Genomic DNA, 27,337 nt, shown 5'->3' with positions numbered 1-27,337 from the left:
TTATGTCTGCATTATAAATCATGTTCTCCATCAGTTCTACCTCTGTTCTTGCAATAACAAAGAAGAATTTTTTATTGATCAGTTTAAACTTTAGTTACTTTACTAGCTGTTTTAAGCATGATGAGCAATAGAGGAATTATATTTTTAGTTAATGACTTAACAAGTAAATAGATATAAGATTTTTTTATGCAGTAGTTCAAATGATTTTATTTATGGGGGCAATTTCTTTTGAAACATTTGTCAATGAAAAGTACATTCAAAAGCAAATTTTCAATAACATACAGTTACATGGGGTGGCAGAGTGCTCCTTTCTATAAAGCTCTACAAATTTTCCTTATAAAAGCATTTATTCTTTAAGACACTTTATGTTGTTCTAAATGCTATTAAACATTCTTTGCAGGTTTTTCAGTGCTGTATACACTATTTGAAGAAATTCCACCATTATTGGATAAAAAACAGTGTATGCTGCATCCAATTCTACTCTGTTATTAAATAAGATCTGCACTTTAAATGTTTTCATGAAATATACCTCAAATTTTAGATTACATGCAATAGAGATATTTTTGAAACTCTATTGCTCATGTTATCAAATTAGTATACATGCACGGTAGTCAACCACGCAGAAGTAATCAAATAATGTGGGCAAGAGTTTGATCAAGCAAAAACTATGCAATGAATACAAAGTTAGATTAATAAACAAAATGTCAGCCCAAATTTGAGGGTCTGTGTCATGGCATTTGTCTCACCTGCGAAGCAAAGTGAGACTATAGGCGCCGCTTTTCCGACGGCGGCGGCGGCGGCGACGGCGGCGGCGTCAACATCAAATCTTAACCTGAGGTTAAGTTTTTGAAATGACGTCATAACTTAGAAAGTATATGGACCTAGTTAATAAAACTTGGCCATAAGGTTAATCAAGTATTACTGAACATCCTATTAGAGTTTCATGTCACATGACCAAGGTCAAAGGTCATTTAGGGTCAATGAACTTAGACCATGTTGGAGGAATCAACATCGAAATCTTAACCTGAGGTTAAGTTTTTGAAATGTCATCATAACTTAGAAAATATATGGACCTAGTTCATGAAACTTGGACATAAGGTTAATAAAGTATCACTGAACATCCTGCATGAGTTTCACGTCACATGACCAAGGTCAAAGGTCATTTAGGGTCAATGAACTTTGGCCGAATTGGGGATATCTGTTGAATTCCCATCATAACTTTGAAAGTTTATGGATCTGATTCATGAAACTTGGACATAATAGTAATCAAGCATCGCTGAACATTTTGTGCAAGTTTCAGGTCTCATGATTAAGGTCAAAGGTCATTTAGGGTCAATGAACTTTGGCCGAATCGGGGGTATCTGTTGAATTACCATCATAACTTTGAAAGTTTATTGGTCTAGTTCATTAAACTTGGACATTAGAGTAATTAAGTATCACTGAACATCCTGTGTGCGTTTCAGGTCACATGACCAAGGTCAAAGGTCAATGAACTTTGGCCGAATTGGGTGTATCTGTTGAATTACCATCATAACTTTAAAAGTTTATGGATCTGATTCATGAAACTTGTACATAAGAGTAATCAAGTATCACTGAACATCCTGTGCGAGTTTCAGGTCACATGATCAAGGTCAAAGGTCATGTAAGGTCAATGAACTTTGGCCATGTTGGGTTTTTTGTTGAATAACCATCATATCTCTGTAAGTTTATTGGTCTAGTTCATAAAAAGTGGACATAAGAGTAACTATGTATCACTGAACATCTTGTGCGAGTTAGAGTAGTATTCAAAGTCAGCACTGCTGCTATATTGAACCGCGTGATGCAGGTGAGACGGCCAGAGGCATTCCACTTGTTAATATATTCTCTGTGGATTTTAGTTCATCCAGGAGTTTTTTTTTTTCGATTTACCAAAGAAAGAAAATAGGAACAGCAAGTAAATTGGAACACACAATTGATTTAATTAGATATTTAAACAGTCCTGGATCAGTTGAATAATTTGATAAGGAATTACATTGTCCCAATTTCTGTATTAATCTCAAATCTGTTTTTGTTTTAGTCGTCATTGTTATTTTTTTTATTTATCTACTTCAGAGCTTCCTTCATTTCTGAGCATAAATCTATACGTAAAAATACATTTAATTATTAAAAAAACACAACCGTTATCATCTATAAAAGAAATAGGTCAATGAATTTTAACTATTGAAAGATTTAACAAATATAGTAGTTGTCAGTATCTAAAATGAGAAAAAAATGAATGTTCATTTACTGCTATTTTCTTATATAAGCCTCTTATTAATTGATTTTTGTAATACAATTCATAACTTTGCTTTCAATTAAAAGTGCATGTACCTGAATAACACAAAAATCATTTAAGATCTGCCAAAATAACAAATATTTTTGTTATCCAAGTACTTTTGGAGGTTACATTGTTACAATAAAACACTTTCAGACAGTACCTGTTATTATTGGTGTAGAAAAGTTATTAGTAGATAAGAAACGTGGAGTTTGACGGCTGGCTACTGGGACCCAAGTCTAAGTGCTCCAAGAGACATGAGAGCTCTGCGGGGCCTGAGGAAGTAAACAGGAGTGAAATGAGAAGCGTGAACTGTAAAACAAACACTCCTCGTGGCTGATCTTATTTCTATAGCTGACCTAGATGGGGAAACCCTCGATTGGGAACTAAAGTTTGTAAGCTCCATCCTCAATGTGCAGTGTCCATGGGGGAACTACTATGCTACCACCCTTTTGATCTGAAATTGATTTTTGCAGCAATGGGACCATGCATATTTGCTGGATTTGAGAAATTACTGCGTAAATCTAAATTTCTTTTTTCTTTCCATATCAATATCATAATTCAAAGTGAATCCATGATTTCCATAGGGGAGTGTTGAAAAGGTCAAAGTATGAAAAGGAAACCCATTCATCTTAAATTTTGTAGTGTCATTACAGTTGACCTTTCAGAAACCTCACATTCTGCAGTGCTATTAATATTGACGATTTCATTGAGTTATCAAGAAACTTCATAGCTTCCCTCAAGGTAAATCCCTTTTAATCACCGTCAGATATCGCTTTTCCATTATTTTAATCTAAAATGTGAATCACAATGCTTCAAGCATACCTTATTCAATTTCTTAACTGAGGGAATTTGTAGGTAAATGGAAAATGTGTACATGTCATGAAGAGTCATACAATTCAGATTTTTAATAGAAGGTGACTGCTGCTTTTGATGAAATATGTACACTATATACCTGTTTGACCGGATGGGTGTTTAATAAAGTTTACTGTAAAGTTATGCACGAGTGGAACATGTTCTTAGGTCCTAAATCAGTTACATACACACTAAGAAATTCAGTTTCAATTTTACGCACTCACCTCATTGGAACTGTAGTCAAGATTCTTCCCGCCATGCCAGCGGGAAGCGTTGTGACCAAACTGGTTTTCTAGTGATTTGTGCTGATACAGTTGTTGAATTTTGCTGAAAGTTGTGATTCAAGTAGCTCTATTAAATGTCTCTCAAACAGTATACGTAATCAAATGTGTTTGCGAAACAATTATCACATAAATATTAAATATTTAGAATATTATTTCACTTCATTAAAGTTTGGCGTTACTGCATTGTTATTTCGGGTAATCTTCGATCACAAATCAACTTTATCTATACCATACGGCTCTCAGCAAGACTAGTGGGTGTACGCAATGAGTATATTGGTGTTCAACAGATATGGACTCTCGCAAACGAGCAAATCGGGCATGCTAGCAAGAGGCTGCGAGCACCTCAATGGTATTACGAGGTGTACCCATGAATCGCACACCCCATTGCACCGGGATTTCTTAGTGTGTAGGGATGTATTACTTGGCACTAAGAAGGGTCACCAGTTGTGCATTAAGTCATTCTTATCTTACGAACAGCTTTATGGAACACCCACCAGGGGCTGTAATAAAAAGAGATACTCTTAGCAGGCGCGGATCCAGGGGGGGAGCACATGCCCCCCCCCCCTTGAGAAGCAAAATTAAAATTTGTATTGTAACAATGGCATTAAAACAGAGGTGTTCCCCCACTGTTGACATTGAAGACCTCTTTTTTTTCGTTGTCAATTTTTATTGGTACGAAATATCCTTAATGTGTGGTTGAAAACCTTTTTTTTTTTTTGGGGGGGGGGCTTGTCAGAATTTTCCTCTGAAATATTTCCCCCCCCCCCTTTGGAAAATCCTGGATCTGCCCCTGACTCTTAGTATCTACAATATCGGGAAACTTTTTATGCACAATTTGCCATTGAATTACAGTTACACTTAATTGAATGGTATCATTGATATAACAGGGCACAAGTATGCAGATCTTGTATTTTCATTCTTAATGCATGTCTTGTCAACTATATTTTGAGCGTGAACGAGTTTCCATCATTATTTTACACCCCTTGTGTCCTTTGGATTTCTAATAATAATCCAGATCAATCCATGAGATATCTAGTGACAATAACACCTCGTCCAATATCTCCAGATTGATAATGGATTGACAGGATGTGAAAAGCAATATAAACATCCATCCTCATGGGATCGTCATCAGCCTCTAGTTCTATGGACCAATGTAAGCGTTGCGGTGAAGAGGAGGTCAGCGACAATGCTTGGCCAACACTTCATGCCGTATGTCTTCAAGTAATTATTAAAAAGTATTGGTGTGTTTGGAATGTTGGTCACTGGACAGTCAATGTTTCTCGGCCAAAGCCCAACATTATTTGCTCATTCATGAGGAATTTAAATAACGTACATTGAGAGGTTTCATGAATTTTTTATACATCGGGAATATCGTGGGGAGTTTTTATTTTCATAAGGAATATTTTTAAGAATGTAATGATTGCTCTTGTCTTGCTATCATTTAAATTGTTACTTTTTTACATTTACAATGCAGTTGCAGTATTTTCAGGATATTTAGATGTACCGGTATTACTTTTTACTTCCGAAATACCCACACACATGTATTTTTCACATATTTTGTAAGAGATTTATGCAAAATAATTCACTACATAAAACTGCAATGTGAATAATTTCATTTACGACTCTATTTTATTTGAACCAAAGAATGTCCCACATCTAATTACACCCAAATACCCACCCATGCGTACATACATTACAAGCAGACACCCATACCCTCACACACACACACACCCATCAACCTCACGGTTAAATATCGGTCACTTGTGCTTGTTCTCATTTTAAACTGGATATTTAATGGTGGAGAGAAACATTGCACAGTGATGAATTGATAGCAATTGATGAGACATGCTACGATGAAACAAGGCACACATGTTTTTATCATCATAGTCAACTTAAAAGAGCATAACACTCAACTAAAAAAAAACTGTAGCTTTATAATGGTGGCTGACTGCAGTCCAAAATAAACAGGCACCCGAGTTTGTAAGTGCTTTAGTGTACATAGATTATGCATGTAAAATGGACGCTCTTGCTTCTGGTGCAAGTGAATATTTTAGTTGGATGCACTGCAATTTTGCTGAAAGTAGGTCGGGTTGTTGATAAAAATTCATTGAGGAATTTTTGTTATCCCAGAGATCACAACAAACAGCAGCGTATTTTGGAGATGTTGCCAACTACTACACAACCAGATATTTTCATCTAAAGTAGCAATGACTACTTTGAAATATGTTATTGAATTATCTTTTGATCATGAAATATTGCTGGGTCTGTTTTTGTAAGCTAATTGAGCTTGGATACGGTGAAACACTCTACATTATGCATGACTATGTTGATCCTCTAGAGGATAATGATTCCTCCATCCGATGCCGTCCAAGTGAGACCGACGATCGTCTACTTGAGATGTAGAACCATTCATTCTATCTCGTCTGGGATATGATGTTGTTCTCATGACACAAGATCATCTTCTCTCCTTTATCATTCATCTTTCTTTCTCTCCTTTCATGTACCCTATTCACTCACCCTTCTGGTCTTCCACCCATCCTCAATTCATCCTGATTCTCTTTTAAAATTCATTTTACCTACTTTACATTATGTCATGGGGGGTGTTTCACAAAGATTTGAGTATGACTTTATAGAGTCGCACAAAAATGTCTATTTGCATGGGGTACAAAAGGCGCACTTCTGCGTATTGATCAATAAGATTGCGCGTTGTATATATCTCTCACCAGTTGCATTTGTATCCCACAAAATTAGTGACTTAACTCACTAATTACATTATCTCATTCTTTCGTCTCTCTTATCTTTCGATTTAAGAAACATTATTTCAATCTTTCCATTCCTCCCTGCTGTTGCTGTTTTGTCCTATCATTATCTATTGATCTGTCAGCCTATGTTCATCTTGTTCACTCTCTTTAACAATGGCTTACTTGTCACGCTCTTGTATATAATCCAACTTGTCTCTTCAGCTTTTTCTCACCTCAAAAGCTTTAAAAAGGCACTCCCCTATCTTTCACTTCTTAGTGTATCTCAATCACTCCCATTGGCGGCGGAAGCCCAAAATTTCAGGAGGGGACAACCAAAATTTTGTTGACAAGCAAAAAAAAAAAGTTATCAACCAAAAATTTTAGGGGGGACGTGGGAAAATATATTGACAAGCAAAAAAAAAAAAAAAAAAAAAGAAGGTCATCGACAACAAATTTAGGGGGGGACCGTCCCCCCTCCTCAAATTTAGGGGGGACACGTCCCCCCCGCTTCCACCGCCTATGATCACTCCCCATCCCCATTTCTTCACATATCCACCCTCGCCATCTCTCACCCTCTTCTCTCCATTCTTTTCATTTACATTCTCTCATTCATTTTCAATCCTTGTCTCTTGATCTCTCCTATTTCCACTCCACCATCTTCACCCACATCCTTGCCCCTGTTTCTTTCTGTCTCTTCCTCCCTCCATCACCTTACACTTCCCACCTCCTCCCACCCTCACTCCCAACCTCCCTTCCACTCCATCTCTACATATTTTTGTATTCATCCACTAGGGGATATTATCTTCTTCCATACCAGTTGGGTTAGACTGGTATTCATCTACTGAAGATGTTGAATCATTCACTCTATGAATCTTTGCATCTGCACATCCTTCCCCTTTTTTCACTGCGTAGTCTTAGTTTCCGATTCTTCCCGCCACATTCTCTCTTGTATTGTCTGCAGCATGGGGTAACAATTGAGAGCTACATATTACCTGCATCATATCATTCCAAACTATATTTTGCATTGAAAAATAATACTGTTAATGGAGCCCTTTTTGAAACTTATAAGGGTTATTTTTTATAAATATTTTTGGATAAAGCATTCTTGCCCAACATCCCCCATATACTACTTTCATGATAAAGTATTACATTGAGGTTCAATCATCTTAAATCATTCTCAGCTTAGGCAGAACACACACAAAAAAAAAATAACGGGGGGATGATATTTTCTTTAAGAGCTATTTCACATTTCTATTAATGCCAAATGACATTAATCCAAAGTTATAGTATAAGGGGGTCTATTTCAGAAATTACAGCAACAAAATATCACCCAGTCCTTAGCTTTTCCCCTGCTTTTAACACGTTTTGAATAGTTTGTTGGTAGTAAGAGGGTTAAATCTTTGTTTAGTGCCTCTCTGTTGCTTTTAGGGTAAAGCAATGTGAGCTATGCTAGTGATGTACACCATGACCAAACAAGAAACAGTTGGTGGACTTTGCTTTCATCTCAGAATGTAGGAAAGAGAAACAAACTATCATCTTACCCCCATCAGAGACATGGATGCCAGATGGATGAGAGAGAGAGCATTGTATGGGAGAGAAGGGAGGAAAACAGAGGGGGAGAGGTGGTAAGAGGGGAGAGAAAGGGAGGGGGGGTGAAGAGAGAGAGTGGATGGAAGAGAGAGACGGAGAGAGATGTTAAGATTATTAAAGGAAAGATTATTATTATTTTATTTGGCATTCAAAAAACAAAGAATACAAACAGATCAGAGACAAGAACAATCAAACTTGTACATGATAGAGAAAGTAAGACCTGGCTGAGAGTTGGAGAGGCTGCCTGGGTATGGAAAACCCACAGTTCTTCCTCCCCAAACCTCCCAACCCCATCCAGGTCATAACACTAATGGTGAAAATAAAAATAAAATGAAGATATTTAGAATCGGCAAAATACAATGGTCATACATGTGACTTGGTCACTTCAAGCCAACCCCCACAATACCTCCCCCAATCACATTATGTACCTACAAGCATTAGAATGATAAGCATCAAACATTAAATTAAAGCAATGGTAAATTTAAAATTATAAATAATAGTAAAATAGTAAAAGAAAAAACAATAAAGAAGAAGATGAAGAGGGAAAAGTTATTTGAAAAAGAAGAGTGAGAGAAAATGGAAGCAAATTAGATGGAGTCATTCATCATCATGAACCTGTCATCATAATATAAACAACATTGAAGCACCCTCCATGCGGTGAAGTATACACAATTTATGAACTTAATTCCATCACGCCAGCAAGATAATATGCGAACAATACATAGGTATTACTGATAACGCTGAATAATGGAATAGCTTCTAAAATGTCAAAGTCAATCTCCTCGACCGTTTGGTTCACGAGAGAATGATGGTTTCTTATGATGCGTGCTGTCATCCTAGAATCACAAAACTCACTTTGAATGCATACATTCAATTGACTTTCCTGAGCTAGGATCACAAACATGATTCACAGTTCAGAATGCAAACACAAAATGCAGTTACAGTGAGATGGTATTCAATTGAACATTCAACACTATCCACTGGGGATCGTACTACGCATTTTGACTCAAGAAGTAAAGGTTCATTTAGAGTGTGTGTGATTTATATACAATTAAAAATGTCTAGCAGAATCATGGTATTGATTGCACTGAATCTATTCTAACGCCCATGGTTTTGCAGCGATACTTGAAATGCTTCGTTGTCAGTATTTTATGTTTGCATTTTAATATACATTTAGCTTTACAACCAACAAAAATCGCTTGACATCCGCACTTGTAAGATTAATTTTTTGTGATGAACCATGGATCCTTGGTTGAACACAGCGTAAGACTGTTCTGGAATGTATGAGAATGATGGTTTCATATGATATGCTCTGTCATCTTCAAATCACAACACTAATGTGGCACATGAATGTGCATTGTGCTCCGTCTTCTTATTAAAAGCCCTCTTGGGTATGAAACGATACCGGTTGCATAGAATTGAGGGCACCAGCTGTCCCCTCCGCCTGTTGGCAAAGCTTTCTGTTTCCTTCTTCCTTTAATGTCAAGGCTTCAGTTTCTTCTTCTCTCTCCTCCAAATCTGCGGCACTTCGCCATCCCCAAAGTGCCGTCTTTCTCACGAACACTTGAAGTGTGGGCCCAGCGACACAAGTTGATAACGAAGTGTGGAAGTCTGTTGTTCTAAAATGAAAGAGGAGAAAGGGATGGCATCCAATAGAAGTTATTATTAGAGTCTGTATGATAACAGCTGCATTATAGATAATGGCCACAGCCTTCTATAACCTTCAATATCGAATGAATAGAGAGATAGGCTATTCGTTAGATGATAAGATTCATTTATTAATAGCAGCTTTGATTGTATTCACTTTGTATGAAGATGCATTCAAGATGTCATTTGATACCCTATATATTATTGTATCTCACCGCAATAAATACTTTGGTTGATCACAAATAAGCAGAAAATAATTTTTTTTTACTTTTGGGGGCTACTTTTCACAACTTACTGCCTAAATGTGCAACATTGGATAAGCTTTAACACTGCAGTTAATGGGAATTTTCTGGGCGCTTTAACATTGCAATCAATGGGAATTTTCTGGGCACATTAGTAGGTTAATTACCCCAAGCCTCTGTATTTTTCCCCTAATCACAAATTACTGATACTGTCCATATGCCCTTGCCCCTTATACACCACAGCATTGCTTTTTCCTCACTGGGTTTAAGTCAAGAAGTTGACCCATTGTTGGGAGGGGGAGGAGGTCTATATATTGTGTCAACCCCCCCCCCCCCTAAATAACATGGTGCCACATATGGACACCATGGAAGAACGGTATTGTCGTGTTGACAAAACTGGATATGGGCTATCCATCCGTTTTGTATTTTTCTGTTTTTATACGGAATATGAATAATATACTACTATACTATATATGCGTACACCTGTGCCTCCCCCAGTGTTCCCTCTCCCCATGCCTTTCCTCCCTCGTCTCATCTCATTTTCCTTTAATTTTGGATACATGCCAAGCTTTGCCAACCAGTTTGGAATCAGTGAAATTGCATTTAATGTGCATGACATAAATTCAATATGATATTGTATCAAAGTTGAAATAATTTAGGTGTCAAAAAGATCATTGTTTATTATAGAGCTTTATAAGAAAGATTTGATTGATGATATGAGATCTGGAGTTTCTGACACATTTATTGATTAAGACAACATGCTCTTTGGAATATGATTTATTTATACAATCATGGCCAGCCTGTTTCCTTTTGCAACCATTCTTTATTTATGTCAACATGCCTTGACAGTTTTGCTATATTTATGCTGCGACCGATCTTTTATCATTACAGAAGAAGAAAGTTAATGGGTCTTGCTAAGTGGATGCTCTCTTTCTATCTCATTTATGACTGGGCAATGAATATTTTGATGGGTGTCAGGAAAGTGGACGTGGTGTTAATGCGCTGTCACATGGAGTCATATCGATTGAAGTGAGATAAGAAAAGCGGCATAAAGCAGCCAAAGGGGTGCAATATATTCCCTGCCAATTCTCTTGGTTAGAGATATCAGAGCACACAGTGACCCTTTTCAGTCAAGTTGTTATCAAAATGAGACTGTGAGACTTTGAGCAATAGAGAATGCATTTTCTTACCTTTGAAGATAATGGATATTTTTTTGTTTGTAAAATTTTAGATCCTCGCCATGGTAAAAATGTGATACTTTGATGCATGGACTGAATTCTGTAATTTACATGATAAAAATTCTAATATTCATACCACTGATACACCCCCATACTGAAAGGGGTAACTATCAACATGTGACATTACAATATTTTTCATACGTGTACATGTAATACAGGTATCTTACTAAAATTCTAAGATATTTTATCACCCTTTTCACTGAAAGAAAATATAGTGGAAATAAACAAATTTTAATTACATCTCCTCAAATCATTGTCAGTTTTCAACTGAAAATGTTTGTATGGCCATTGTGTGCATGAAAACGAAGTTAAAACTGAAAATGCATAATTACAGAGAAATGGACGTGCAGTAGCCTAAAGAGCCATACAGATGATGGTGACTATCTGATATGCTCAATATCATTTGCATTTTTATCAGATATATCACACTGGTATCATGAATTTAAATGAGACACCTCTGCAAATTAGTCACAAAATATTATGTTAATACATCATGGATGGATGAGATGAATCATCCAGTGCATGTGTGATCAGACTATTCATACACTCACGTACCGTATTTTGAGGTAAAGCAATTTTTTTTCATATGAATTATCACTACCATTTTAATTGTTTGTGAAATATGAGAAGTTGAATTTCCCCATGCATGGCCACTGTGAGTCATGGCTATGTTGTAGGGATTTTTTTCCCCATCAAGGTCAATGTTGGTTAGTAATGATTGTCATTGTAGTCTACTTGCATAGACTTTGGCAAGTAGATCTACATGTATACAGGGATTGAGGCAGAGGATATTATTACAGCATGATTCTTTTAGTTTAATTCATTTATTTGTTTAGGCCTTTTTATTTAGTTAGTTATTAATGATTTTGGTATTTATTTTTTGTTTGTTTCTTTATCTATAGATTGTATTTATTTCATTGTATTTATTCATTTATTCATTCATTTACATCTTTAATTATCAATGTAATGAGATTATAGTTTTTTTTATAGTTTTTTTTTTCAAATTCTGCTGCTTCATAGACTTTTACTGCAAAAAAATCTGCCCCCCCCCAGCATTCTGTTTTGTCGTAATATGAAGGTTTTTGCTGGGTTTCTTTTCAGGGGGTAGGAATAAGGGTTAATTCTTTGGATTTAGAAAAAGAACAAAATTTGAAGAGAGAGATACAAACAAACAGGAGCGTATTATCAATATTGCTTTGATTTAAGAACTTTATTTTTTGTGGATTATATGAAGAAAAGGATATTCCTGTACCATTTTTATTTATTTTCAAAATATGACTGGAAATATGACAACAAAGAGCAAGCCTTTTGAAGAACAAAACCATGACACTGACTCATTAATGTACAGTGCATGTGAACCAGAAGTAGCAGACACTTATCATCCATATCGGGGAAAGGATATATTGCAATATTTGCTAAATCATAATAATTCATGTCATGTAACGATTGTGGGTTGAAGAGGAACTGATCAATTGAAGCCTTGGTGTAAGTAGATAGTCCATGTCCGGGGTTATTAACATCAATTAGACATTGATCCTAACTGTTTCGTCTGATCTTATTATGTGCTGATAAAAGACATTAGGGGTTTCATGCTATTAGGATATGAACTCTCATCCATCCACACAGTTGTGTTTATGACCAAAAATGATTTATGTGTGTAGCAATCTCACCATTTTGTATCATTTGCCTATAGAGATAACAATGATAAAGCGATACTCCACCATGAAATTAATATGAATGGCAGAAATGGGATAAAATCAAATAAGTAGAAAGCTAAATAATTCATCATGATCAGATGAAAAATAACAAAGTTATCACCTTTATTCATTGGCAAAAATTCAAGGAAATATACAGCTTACTATCAAATTTTCAGGTAATAATGATCTCAAAAATGATTTACCAAATAAGGTGACTTTTAAAAGATAACTTTGAAACATGTGAAACATAATCAATGAGTCTGTGTCAGAGAGAGGTTAATTCTGGAATACATGTAAGTTGGATATTTGATAACCCCATGACAAATTAGTACAAAGTATCCTTTTAGTCTCAAGTGAGTGTGTGTAATGAATTATTACACATGGTAGGATGAAAACAAACTGCATTGATGGGGTTAGTTTTGGGGAAAATGTATGTGTATCTATTTTTTGTTTAAATTTGGATATTGAAACATTAATTTCAATATGCAAATATATACAATTAGTCTTCTTTTAGTCTAAACTAAAGTAGAATGAGCTTTCTTGTTTTTATGTATTTTGAATTTTAATGATCAATCTTACATGTAAATCTATAAAACTAGATCTAATAACCACAAAAAAACAATGCTGTTTCAATGCTGCTTTTCTTAAATTTTCCCTCTAGTGTGGGTTTACACATTTATTTATTCTAGATCAGCATTGTTTATTAGCTGTAGACTAAACTCCCGCTAAAGAAGATATACATTTTCTTGTAATACTAGCTTGTTTGGCTATAGTATGGAGAAAGAAAAGTAGGCCCCTCTGATTTTGTGTTCTTTTTATTTTGTCTTGAAGTATTTATACCAACATGTTGGTTTACAGACAAGATCTGACTTGTGCATGTCATGTGCTCCTAGACTCTGAAGAAACAAACAAGACACATTACACTACAAGAGGCCCAAGCGGTTTCTCTATATTTGCCAAGACACTCAGGAATTCATGAATGCAACCAGCTAGAAAATACGATTTTCCCTTCAAGGACACCTTACATGCTGATGGGCCGCATGTGAGCGGGGAGAACAGTTTGAATGAATTTTCTGAGGTTTGCGAAGAGAATTTGACTATTCCACACCTGCTAGTTCTAATTTGGATGCAATTGATTGTCTGCGATGCCATCAACCTATCTTTTTTCCTGAAGTATATATTTCTTTGTGAATGGGAGATGCTTTTCAATATGAATGAGGGATTTTCCCTTTACTTTCCCTTGACATTTTAAAAGAATGAACATGATAAAATGCAACATTGTATAAAACTGGTTTGCTTTCACCCATATTTTTTTAAAGATAGATAAATGGTATTTATTGTGATAAAATTTCAATTAGCAGCCAAAGGCTGAATTACATGAACTTGTGCAGATTAAGATTTCAGTAAACAAACAAGCAAAACAGTAAAAAAAAAATAAAGTATACTAATGTATAATATTGGAAAGGGGATACAAAAAGAAAAGTATACAGAGGGAGAAGTAATGTCAAAAGCAGGAATGGGGAAAGGTTAGGAGTAGACTAGATGTATATACCTTTAACGTAATGATCATTTTAACATAAATATATATTTAACCAAAAAAATGTTGAATGAATAACAATACATGTAGATTAATGAGCGAATTGTATGAAATAATACTTGCTTTTATTAGGAAAGAAACAAACGAAAGCTATTAATTAGGGTAAAATTGAATGAGGAAAACATGTGTTCCATAAAAAGGATTTATAAATGAAACAGTAATCTGGGTTGGGATTGTTCTCGATATGCTTGATAATGATTATAAAGAAACATGTTGATGGTAATAGTAATAGTTGTAGGAATCGGAGTCATGAATGATAATAATAAAGAATTATCTCAAAAGGAATCAAAATATAAAATAAAAGAGGACGTTGAAGTAATATGATCTGTACAAAAAATATAAATGTAAAGTGGGTTATAACATTATGAGCCAATAAGAAAGTTCAATGATTACTGCAGAAATTAACAATTACAAATATATTTCAAAAGTCAGTTACAGTTTAAAGATACAAATAAATCAACAAAGGTATAAAAACATAGTTCTTCGCAGTCCATCTGAGTTTAAAAGTCTCGTAAAGAAGGGGAATGGGCTGTTCCTGTAGCGATCAGTTCTACTTCTAGGTTCGATACATATTCTTCTTGTTCTCATTGTCCTTGTATTTGTGTTCCTCTCAAACCATGGGCACCCAGATTCAAAAGCTTTCCAAGCAAACTGTAGGCAAAGTTGATCACATCTACTTCTCAAGGTAGGCAGCTGAGCTGATTCGAGAGCATTCTCATATGAATGATATTGAGAGCCAAGGATGATCCTGAGGGCTCTCTTCTGCACAGCTTCAATGTTCTGGCTTTGGGCTGAGGTCAGCAAAACCGTGCCAAACCGGGCAAGCGTATTCGAGTAGAGGACGCAAGAATCCTGTGAATACAACAATCAACCATGTTTTCTACCATTCATGTTTTTTTTTTCCTGTAAAAAAAAAACGATTATAGATTATTACTAGAGAGTAAAACTTCATATCTTTCATAGATCAATCATGTAAGAGAAAGTTTTATTTCATGTCGCTTTTAACTGGAGCAGTGAGGATAGTGCTTTGCAGCCCCAAAGGAAATGTATAATAATAATAATAATAGCTAATTTTTATAAAGCGCTTTTCCCAGAATGGCCCAAAGTGCGTTGCAGCATATTATTACCCCGGTCATTGGATTCATTTCAATCAAGCACGAAAAGTACACAATTTCCATTCCCTGCATTCGTAGCAGCCACATTATGGCGCTGGCAAAATCAAACATACAATATCTTTCGCATCCTACCGGGTACCCATTTAGCACCTGGGTCGAGAGTGGCAAAGTGTGGATTAACGCCTTGCCAAAGGACGCTAGACCGCGGTGGGATTCGAACACACGACCCTCTGTTTACAAGGCGAGAGTCAGAACCACTACACCACGGCTCTTCCACAATATAATTCCATAATATCAAGTACCTTGTGATATCTTATGAGTTTACGTATGTATGGTTATTTGCATGGCAATTTATTCATGATTTTCGTTTAATTCACATGTGTTTTTGAGGCAGATATGATGAACAGTTGTATATTTTTCTGATCATGAAACATCTTAATATAGTAAACACCATTCTATTGTTTTTCCCCCACAGATCGGTCAGTGGACATGGACAATGAGAGCGACGACGATGACGATTCATATTCCTCGGACCAGGAGAATAGCGACAGCGGTGAGAACATGGTGGGAGGCCAGGTGAGATCTCAGCTGCATGCCCACCAGCTCCCCTGGAACGTGAGTCTTGTAAAAAAAAAAACACCCTGCCCTCACTGCAGTGTGATTGCTTTAACTCTATTCCTTTGTTGGCATTGAAGCTTTAGCGACAATTGCTCAGGTAGAAGAGGGGTGGGGTTGGGTAGTCCTGAACAGGTTTGGAAAGATATGAATTACTTCTAAGGAGTAACATGATTAGTTATGTATGAAGTGCTGCAACGGGTGCGGGGAGCAGTTTCTGAATTTTTTGCATGATTTAACACATGACTTGGTTATCAAGTGCCAATTGGAACCAAGGGTGGTTCACCACGCTGTAAGAAGCTGGTGTGGGGTCAGTTAAGTTTGCGAACAAATCAACATGTAGTTGGACAGTGGTTCCAAACACATATAACCTATCAAGTTTAGTACCCCATAAGACTATGTATTCGTGGCAGACCAAGGCTTGTCGTCTTCTATGCAGATTTCATGATGCCTTGTTACCTTTCATTGAGACCTGGAATCTTTAAAGCGAATCTAATAATTCCTTAATTATGAAGTTTTGTCTGATGCTTCATTGAGTCTGATTAGGCCTTACATTTCATTATTTTTGGGGCAAGTCTCCATTTCCATTGGGCACTGTTCTATATTACAACACAAATGAAAAAAAATCAAACAAGGGCACAATTAATCTACGAGGCCCTTGGATTGGGCATCAAGGCCAGTCAACAGGACATCCATGATCTTATGGCATTGGATTAATTAATCCCTGTATGATTTTATTTCAAATTAGCTCATTTAAAGGGGAATCCAGCCTTGGCCAAAAAATGTTGTGTTGGGAAGGAGAAAAAAAATTAAACAGAATGGTGAAAGTTTGAAATAAATCAGACAAGCAATAAGAAAGTTATAGCTGCTTTAAAATTGAGATCACTAATACCATGTAGATTTCAAATTGGCAACTGGGTAAGTAAATTATGACTAGGGGCAAGGACTACTTTCCCATAGGCCATGTACTTTATTATCAGGGATTTGTGGTTTTCTCCTAAGTACCCATTCCCCTGGGGCAGTAATCTAAATATAACCCTGATAATATATTGTTTGATGTCCTCATAAAAGAAAAATATCATTTGAAATAATACTTTTGGAAAAAATGACATTTTAGCTATGATATGTATTGGAGTACATGGAAGAGTAGTCCTTGCCTTACATCACTGTGACATCCCATATGTGGCAAATTTGAAGTCTCCATGGGTATAGTGATTACCAATATTTACAACTTTTAAAAATTCATAACTTTCTTGTTGTTTGTCCAATATTGTTCAAACTTTCACCTATCAACTTGTCTGATTTTTCTTTTCCTTTTAAATGCAAGTTTTTATTTGGGTTGGATCCCCTTTAAGTTGTAAGACAAATATACACACCAATTCATCTTTGATAAGTCATCAAATTATTTTAAATCAATTTAATGAAACACCTCTTGGTGCCCCCTCCGCTCCGTAAAAGTAGGTAGGGTTCAGGTTGACAGTTGCCTTTGTTTCTCAATTTGAGATGCAGTTTACAGTTCCCTGGTTTAATAGCGTTAGGTTCAATTTCACATGCAAATGGAAATCTTCCGGGAAAAAAAATATGAATTCAAGCTGTTGTGCGTTATTTTCTAGGCATCTATTGTGCAGAATAGCTCATTATAGTTTATTATCAATCCCTTGTATCACATCTGATTAACTTCCCTGAATTTCAAATTACTTTCCTCATAATAAGTTCAAAAGCGTCATAATGTAGAATACAGGATAATAGAGCAATTGTCGCAAGAGCTTCATCTTATTCCCTTATAGTTTTATTTGGCTCAGTGTAAAAATGACTTGTTATTACAGAGTAATAATTCAAATACAGTTTAATGTGCAATAAACCACATGGACCCATTACAAGAAATTTACTATCAAAGGTAACTCCTGAATGGTAACTACCAACATTTCTTACAGCCAATCTAAGCAAAGTTTCCATGGAAGTATCAATTGTAAATTATCATTATAATTATATTTTTGGCAACAGGGACCCCATTGCAAAAAGGGTGGCAATATAATTGCAACTCAAGTTCCAATTCTTTTTTTTTTCAATCAAGTTTTGTTTTGATTTTTTAATTAAATTCATTTGTATCTTAATTTGCGACAGGCTCTGTAACCACTTTTGTGAGTGGCAGAAACACGGTTTTGCACTGAGCCATTATTTTTTGGTGCCCATCCCTGCTTAAAGGTTCTTGCAGTAAAAGAAAAAGACAAAATTTACCTCTCAAATTCACCCCCTACCCCCCCCAAAAAAAAAACATAAATAAAAGGAGGAGCATGGATGATAACAGGTACCTTTTCAGACAAAGTAAAGGATAAACTGTTTTACAACTTTGTTTTTTTCTTCAACATTAAAATTTGTCTTTACCCTGTTCATTTTTCTGCATGTTTATGATAACATGACTATGTACTTGGTAAAGTATAAACATTGCTAAAAACTAAAAGCTTGTGTAAACTATTAACATTGAGACTGTCTCGTAAGATGTACAGATCTCTATATTAAACATGACATTCTGATACCATTGCATCAATGCATGCATTTTGAAAATTTTAGTGATTTTTTTTCCCCTTTTTCAGCAACTGCAAGAACCTTAACTACATAACCCGTAAGAGCCCATTATGAAGCTTGAACACGTGTGCTCAATGAATACTATTGTTAAAGAAAGGGGGAAAGAAGTAGAAATAGAAATTCATTCCTTTTAAACTCCCAAATCAAAAGCAAGTATGTATAGTGTATGTAATCCCTTGTTTTGCTGTTATTGTGTTTGATGTGCTTGTCAAGAGGTAAAAATGTGTGGCTGTATACTCTCTTCTACAGTATATATATTTCTGTTTGTTTTCAGAGTGTTTGATATAAACCCTTGAAACAAAGGTGTTTTGATGCATGAAAATTTCTGTGATAGAAGAATAAGGATGAATAGACTGAGAAAAGTTAAAAATGTGATTTACCCAAAGACATTGGAGCAAAATTCCTAATGGCGCAGTCCCATTTCCCTTATGGTGGTCGTACTGCCAGTCGAAAGTTAACATTTTTATACCAGCTACATATAGGTAGTTTGCAAAAAAAAAATGAATGAAACGGCTGTTTTCGACTTGCCGTGCGGCCGCCATAGGGGAAATGTGACTGCAGCATAATTAATTCACTGACAAAATGTTAAAAAGAAGAAACAAGACATGCAGTTTAAGTTGTTTTCATTCAAGCACTTACTGTTACATGTAATTAATGTTATTGGCATTTCCTTCTTGAAATCATTCTAATCTATCAAAAAATACTTCAAGTAGTGATTTGATTTTTTCCATTTGTGAATGATTATTTAATGTATCTAGTGAACAAATTTAAAAAACTATATATTTTTTAGTTATTATTCTCATTATTTATTACAATATAAATTTCTTCATATGGCTTCATTATGGGCATTTATGGGTTTGATTTATATAATTTTATTTGCCTTGTATTGTTTATTAATGGATTGTTGTGGCATTGTTACATCTTTATATTGGTGTTTAACATCAAGTATTCCCCTTGTGTTTTATTTCTGTTACAAATAAGTCTTTAGAAATTCATGTCAGTATTCCATTGATTTCAACCAAGATTTATATCATGGCAGCTTGTTATCGGGTAGTCAAATATTAACTCCCTAAATGTGACAATCGGTGCTTAGTATATCTCCCCAATCTGTGATTTGATATGACCGGTGTAATATTCCTGAGTCTTCTGTGTCAAACTGATTGTGTGGAGCTTTTGATGTATTTGCATTCTGAATTTTGTGCCACCCCTGGAAAGAAAAAAGAACCAATCCCCAATTTTGTTTTCCATCTGTGTTCGTGCAACTAGTGAACCTTTCAGGATCGAGGGCTGTCCCATGTTGCATCGTGACATTTGAAATTGATGTTGTTATTATATCAGACAGCCTTATCAACTTGAGAGTAACATAGCAACCCGCATCCAACAAATTGAAAAAATACTGCATTGGTATACAATCGTTGGTTTATGCTTGTACTCTCCCTAATCTAATATTTCTGTACGTTGTCATGCAGGTCATCTTTGATGAGGAAAAACATTTTTTTCTTGTCATGAATTTGAATCAGTTCATAATCAACACTTTTTCTCTTTCAAGCCCACCCACTGCATGTCTCATCAGTGGAAGACAGCCCATACATACATGTACATGCAGAAGAATCCTGATTGAGATCTTTCTTCAAATCAAATCCATCTTTGAAACCTTTGTTCTGCATTATCACCTTTCTAAACTTTCCTTAATCACCATTTCATAGTTGCATTTTGAAAGACATGACTGACTACAAATAAAAAATAAATGCAACCATGATTCTGAACTAAGCATCTTTAAAAATCATGTTACTATTAGGAATGTCAACTGAACACTTGGGTACACTGGCAGCAAGCTTAATCACTTTTGCTCATATGCAAAAAAAAATTTGTACTGGTTTCAAAGTTTTCTGTGTATTCGAATATGAATTAAATAGAATTTATTGGAACATTGGCATTTGCCAATATTCTGTTCAAAACCAAAATACAAAATATTAAAGGTCAAGTCCACCTCAGAAAAATGTTGATTTGAATCAATAGAGAAAAATCTGACAAGCACTATGCTGAAAATTTCATCAAAATCGGATGTAAAATAAGAAAGTTATGACATTTCAAAGTTTCACTTATTTTTAACAAAATAGTTATATGAACGAGCCAGTTACATCCAAATGAGAGAGTCGATGATGTCACTCACTCACTATTTCTTTTGTTTTTTATTGTTTGAATTATACAATATTTCAATTTTTACGAATTTGACGATTAGGACCTCCTTGCCTGAAGCACAAAATGTGGAAATAATGGAATTCCACGTGTTCAGGGAGGAATGAATCTTCATTTTACACGACAATGACGAGAAAATAAAAATATTTCATTTAAACAAATACAAAAGAAATAGTGAGTGAGTGATGTCATCAGTTCCTCATTTGCATACCGACCGAGATGTGCATATAACTGTTTTGTGAAATGAAGCGAAACTTTAAAATGCCATAACTTTCTTATTTTACATCCGATTTTGATGAAATTTTCAGTGTTATGCTTGTTGAATTTTCCTCTTTTTATTCAAATAAAGTTTTTGTTGGGGTGGACTTGTCCTTTAAATATGTAGGCCTATGTATCGTCGGTCATCCGAACCTTCGTATCACATACGTATATATATCGGTGCAAACCCATTTCATAGAAAATCGACTTCAAAGTTTACTATAATTTTCACACTTAGTTCATCAGCCTGAAATACATGGTTAGAAAGACCAAGAAAATTGCTTGACATTGGTATCTTTATTTTTACACAAAATTAAGGATCCAAGAAAATATGGCAAAAGAGCTAAATGCTTGTAATTTTGGTTTGAGCGACTTAGATTTTCCCTGTACAAAAACACCATAGGGAAAAAGCGATACAACGTTTTGACTGACCGTGGTTTCAATTCCCGCGATCAGTCAAAATGTGTCACTTTTCACGTGCAAAGTCAATGCAGTGCCCAGTGCCAATACGACTGTTTGGTTGTTGACTGCGCGCATTGAAATCGCGGTTAGTCAAAACGTTGTAACGCTCTGTTACAGTACACGTTTCCAATGGCCGGGATTTGCGTATTTGATTAAAAATTTGTATTGCATCGTCGTGGAAATCCTCTCATATTTCTGGCTATAAATTTAGTTATGAATAGAGTAGGACTTGTACTTTCATTTTCTGCAAAAATCTCAAAATCTTTTTTTTTTTTGGGGGGGGGACGAAAATTGACTGATACGATGGTTCGGATGACTGTCGACGATATGTTTGAGTACATCTATGTGAAGATGGCATCCTTGAATGGTTTCTGTCTATGATCACAGAGTGGTCTAACATGGAAATTTATCAAGAAGAATATATTTCAATTTATCCTCATGGATCATTCATTACAGAGAATTTGGTGGATTCACAATACAGGGTGCGCCATGTATCGGTTGCAGCGGACAGACCGAAATTAGTTGACATCTGTTTGTTGAGCGCGCTGTGTATGCATGCAATATGCTGCACTGGCTGACACGGTTTAGCTTGCTTGCATAAAATTATCCTGTTTACCGGGGTCCAGGAGGTGGGAGAGACATTTGCCGCATATTTCTTTGTGAAATTTAGACCGTTTGCGGTTCATTCTTCCACTTTTGCCATACGTTTTTCATTTTCTAAGCATCTCAGTCATATTACAGGACACTACCTGTGCGCTGCTTGCGCCTTCATGCAATGTTGACCCTGAAGTTAAGACTTTAATGCTTTGGTTCATTTCCAATATTCACATTGATGTGGGATGAGTCCCCACTGGGTTTTTGTCTCACCTGCGAAGCAAGTGAGACTATAGGCGCCACTTTTCCAACGGCGACGGCGGCGGCGGCGGCGTCAACATCAAATCTTAACCTGAGGTTAAGTTTTTGAAATGACATCATAACTTAGAAAGTATATGGACCTAGTTAATAAAACTTGGCCATAAGGTTAATCAAGTATTACTAAACATCCTATTAGAGTTTCATGTCACATGACCAAGGTCAAAGGTCATTTAGGGTCAATGAACTTAGACCATGTTGGAGGAATCAACATCGCAATCTTAACCTGAGGTTAAGTTTTTGAAATGTCATCATAACTTAGAAAATATATGGACCTAGTTCATGAAACTTGGACATAAGGTTAATCAAGTATCACTGAACATCCTGCATGAGTTTCACGTCACATGACCAAGGTCAAAGGTCATTTAGGGTCAATGAACTTTGGACGAATTGGGGATATCTGTTGAATTCCCATCATAACTTTGAAAGTTTATGGATCTGATTCATGAAACTTGGACATAATAGTAATCAAGCATCACTGAACATTTTGTGCAAGTTTCAGGTCACATGATCAAGGTCAAAGGTCATTTAGGGTCAATGAACTTTGGCCGAATTGGGGATATCTGTTGAATTCCCATCATAACTTTGAAAGTTTATGGATCTGATTCATGAAACTTGGACATAATAGTAATCAAGCATCACTGAACATTTTGTGCAAGTTTCAGGTCTCATGATTAAGGTCAAAGGTCATTTAGGGTCAATGAACTTTGGCCGAATCGGGGATATCTGTTGAATTACCATCATAACTTTGAAAGTTTATTGGTCTAGTTCGTTAAACTTGGACATTAGAGTAATCAAGTATCACTGAACATCCTGTGCGTGTTTCAGGTCACATGTCCAAGGTCAAAGGTCAATGAACTTTAGCCGAATTGGGTGTATCTGTTGAATTACCATCATAACTTTGAAAGTTTATGGATCTGATTCATGAAACTTGTACATAAGAGTAATCAAGTATCACTGAACATCCTGTTCCAGTTTCAGGTCACATGATCAAGGTCAAAGGTCATGTAAGGTCAATGAACTTTGGCCATGTTGGGGTTTTTTGTTGAATAACCATCATATCTCTGTAAGTTTATTGGTCTAGTTCATAAAAAGAGGACATAAGAGTAACCATGTATCACTGAACATCTTGTGCGAGTCAGAGTAGTATGCAAAGTCAGCACTGCTGCTATATTGAACCGCGTGATGCAGGTGAGACGGCCAGAGGCATTCCACTTGTTTCCAGTGTTCGTTCCTGAAAAGTTGGTGTGAAGATTGTCATAGTTTCGGACCCCAGTTTGAATTCTACCTGCTGTCATCTGCTTGATCTCTTGTTTAAAAAAAAAGCAACAACCAAAAGAAAAAAAAGAAAAAGAAATGGCAAATCTACCACATACGTTTCTTATCTTTACATCATTCTATAAATACTGAATTCAGTTGGATCTCGAATGTTCTAGTGTCTTTTCCATTTTAGTACACCTCATACCATGCTCATGAATACTAATTTTATGATTGGAGTGCTCTGTGGTTGAAACCAATCTTGATATATCTCTGAGTTAGTTGCCTTTCTATCCTTCCTTCTCTTCGGACTTTGATTCTATGTCAGATATTTTTCTTATTTTTAAACTAAACTCTTTATATTCAGAGTGAATAATAGTTTAGTCAGAAGGACTTGAAAATCAAGTATTGTCGTCAAATACATTTTATCTAAATCTAGTAAGATTTAACAGGGTTTGCTTTAAGTATTAAACAAAAAAAGTTGTGAAAGTATTAAAACTAGGTTGAAAAAAGCAACAAAGACAGCTTTTATAGGCACATTTCATTGCTTGGAAATAGACAATATAACTAACAAAAAAATTCATTGGAATTGTGATAAGATTGAAATAATCAAACAGAGATATTTTGTTTCCAAATTCAAACATTCACATGACTTTCTTTAGTTTGAATATTGGGCATATTAATTTTTTCTCCTACAGACAATAACCTTAATTACAAAACTATTTTTTTTTGTCTCACCTGCATAGCAGAGTGAGACCATAGGCGCCGCTTTTCCGACGGCGGCGGCGTCAACATCAAATCTTAACCTGAGGTTAAGTTTTTGAAATGACATCATAACTTAGAAAGTTTATGGACCTAGTTCATGAAATTGGCCATACGGTTAATCAAGTATTACTAAACATCCTTTTTATAGAGTTTCATGTCACATGACCAAGGTCAAAGGTCATTTAGGGTCAATGAACTTAGACCATGTTGGAGGAATCAACATCGAAATCTTAACCTGAGGTTAAGTTTTTGAAATGTCATCATAACTTAGAAAATATATGGACCTAGTTCATTAAACTTGGACATAAGATTAATCAAGTATCACCAAACATCCTGCAAGAGTTTCATGTCACATGACCAAGGTCAAAGGTCATTTAGGGTCAATGAACTTTGGCCGATTGGGGGTATCTGTTGAATTACAATCAAAACTTTAAAAGTTTTTGGATCTGATTCATGAAACTTGGACATAATAGTAATCAAGTATCACTGAACATCCTGTGCAAGTTTCAGGTCACATGATCAAGGTCAAAGGTCATTTAGGGTCAATGAACTTTGGCCGAATTGGGGGGTATTTGTTGAATTACAATCAAAACTTTAAAAGTTTTTGGATCTGATTCATGAAACTTGGACATAATAGTAATCAAGTATCACTGAACATCCTGTGCAAGTTTCAGGTCACATGATCAAGGTCAAAGGTCATTTAGGGTCAATGAACTTTGGCCAAATTGGGGGTATTTGTTGAATTACCATCATAACTTTAAAAGTATGTTGGTCTAGTTCATAAAACTTGGACATAAGAGTAATCAAGTATCACTGAACATCCTGTGCGCATTTTAGGTCACATGACCAAGGTCAAAGGTCAATGAACTTTGGCCACAATGGGGGTATCTGTTGAATTACCATCATAACTTCGCAAGTTTATTGATCTGACTTTTGAAACTTGGACATAAGAGTAATCAAGTATCACTGAATATCCTGTGCAAGTTTCAGGTCACATGATCAAGGTCAAAGGTCATGTGAGGTCAATGAACTTTGGCCACATTGGGGATATTTGTTGAATTACCATCCTATCTCTGTAAAGTGTATTGGTCTAGTTCATAAAACGTGGAAATAAGAGTAACCAAGTATCACTGAACATCTTGTGCAAGTTATAGTAGTTTTCAAAGTCAGCACTGCTGCTATGTTGAATCGCGTGATGCAGGTGAGACGGCCAGAGGCATTCCACTTGTTTATATATATTATGGGTTGATTATTATTATATTTATTTTAAAATCATAACCAGCTTACCCTTTAAATGGTAGAGGCTATTTATGGCTTGGCATCATTTTGTCATAACATGCATATTGAGTAACATGTACGCTTCTGCACTTATACTGAATTCAGACATGTAATAATGTAATCTAGTTTATTGATCACTACCAGGAAATTTCAAATTAGATTAGAGGGCACCTGAGTAAATTTATCTGGAGCGAATCTACCACTCACTCTATTTTTTCCCTTTTTAATGAAATTTCCATTTTGGTGGCATTTTGACATGAAAATGTGGATCTGCAGATGAAGGTTTCTTTGACAAAAATAATGGCATGTTTGCTTTATTCTCTTTATTCAACTTTTATATCCTTTCTGCCCATACCAATGCCTTTGAGAAAATAAATCAGACAGGAATTGAGTGCTTTCAATATTTTCATGTAAACAACATGTATTACAAAACCACTTTTCTATGCATGTTTATCCTGATACGCTCTTTCTCTTGCTCCATAAATCCATCCAGATTTAAATTGAATAAACGTCTTTCCTCTGACGTGTATTTGGGAATTTATTCCTAAAAAGCATGTCATAAGAAACTGGTGCATTGTGAGCCAAAGTGAATATTGCCAATATTTTTCCCCGAGGGTCGTGCAAATTATTCTGAAAGTAATCGCATTACAGAGCCTCGCCACCCTCTCTGTATTGTATATTCGTTGTTTTGCTGTGCACCGTTACGTGACTTTTAACTGACCCGTTCCTTCCTGTTTTGACAGGCTGGACATTGATCAGTAATGGATGGTGGTCAGTGATAGTGGACATGAGGCTGTCCAGGTCAAGGCATTAACACATTTGTATCCTTGTAATATTTTGACACCTTTTGATATTCTGGTGTCCCCATGCTACATCCCTTTATATTTCTCTCACTTCATTCTCCCAGAAATTATGTAATTTTTTTAATGAAGTAGGTAATTGTTATTAAGTGAAGAGAAACAGTTTTATTTCATGTGATTTTTCTTTAAATTCCATTTGTCACAATCCTATCCTACACCGGATCAGTTCATGGATTTTATTTACAATTAGTATCAAGTAGACTATTTTCAATCAATTTCAGCTACTAGCATTTTATTTTAAGTGTATGTTGCTATTCCTTGTATTTGTTTTTAAGTTCTTTTTCATTTTCAGATCAAAAGTGCTTTTGGTAGCACATTTTGATGGTATGTGTGGTTGATTTAAATTAATGCTAGTCTCTGATGTACTTCTGTCATTGTTTGGGTGATAAGAATATGGTTTTTGTTGTTGACAGCCATTTACATTTTTTTTATAGTAAAAAATAATAGGGCTTTTAATATTTTCTCATCTAGTCAAACATTACTCTAAAAAATCCATTTTTCTTTCTGATTCCATTTATGAAATTAGATGACAAAATTCCCAGTCATGCTGAAAATTAGGCCAGCAAAGTGATTTCTGTGTTCAAGCTAATACATTCAGCTGAAAGGCAAAATGAAAAATATGATTTGTATCCCCTTGCCACTACACTGCAACATATTCAATATTTTATGGTCACAATCGTATGGCTTTTTTGCTTTCAGTCACGTCTACATGTACATCCCAACTCATTTTCTGATTCTGTTGAGATTCATTCCGTGCAATTATCACCCCTTTCATTGTCATTTGACATCCAGTGGCACGTGGCTTAGCATATTAATTGATGTTTATAACTGATATTGGATATCTGA

At 35.6% G+C, this 27,337-nt stretch overlaps 1 protein-coding gene across 3 annotated transcripts in view; it reads left to right on the top strand.

The window, feature by feature from the left end:
• The window catches only part of LOC121418721 (phosphofurin acidic cluster sorting protein 2-like), a 95,630-nt gene that overhangs the window by 31,351 nt on the left and 36,942 nt on the right, over nucleotides 1-27,337 (top strand). For all 3 annotated transcript variants that reach the window (XM_041612792.1, XM_041612791.1, XM_041612790.1), the window contains exon 6: nucleotides 15,775-15,914. In XM_041612792.1, coding sequence (XP_041468726.1) covers nucleotides 15,775-15,914 — 140 coding nt within the window. The remainder of the gene's footprint in view (nucleotides 1-15,774; nucleotides 15,915-27,337) is intronic.

The sequence above is a fragment of the Lytechinus variegatus genome, chromosome 7, assembly GCF_018143015.1.
Source record: "Lytechinus variegatus isolate NC3 chromosome 7, Lvar_3.0, whole genome shotgun sequence".
Classification (NCBI taxonomy): Eukaryota; Metazoa; Echinodermata; class Echinoidea; order Temnopleuroida; family Toxopneustidae; genus Lytechinus; species Lytechinus variegatus.
This window is presented reverse-complemented; position numbering and strand designations above follow the sequence as displayed.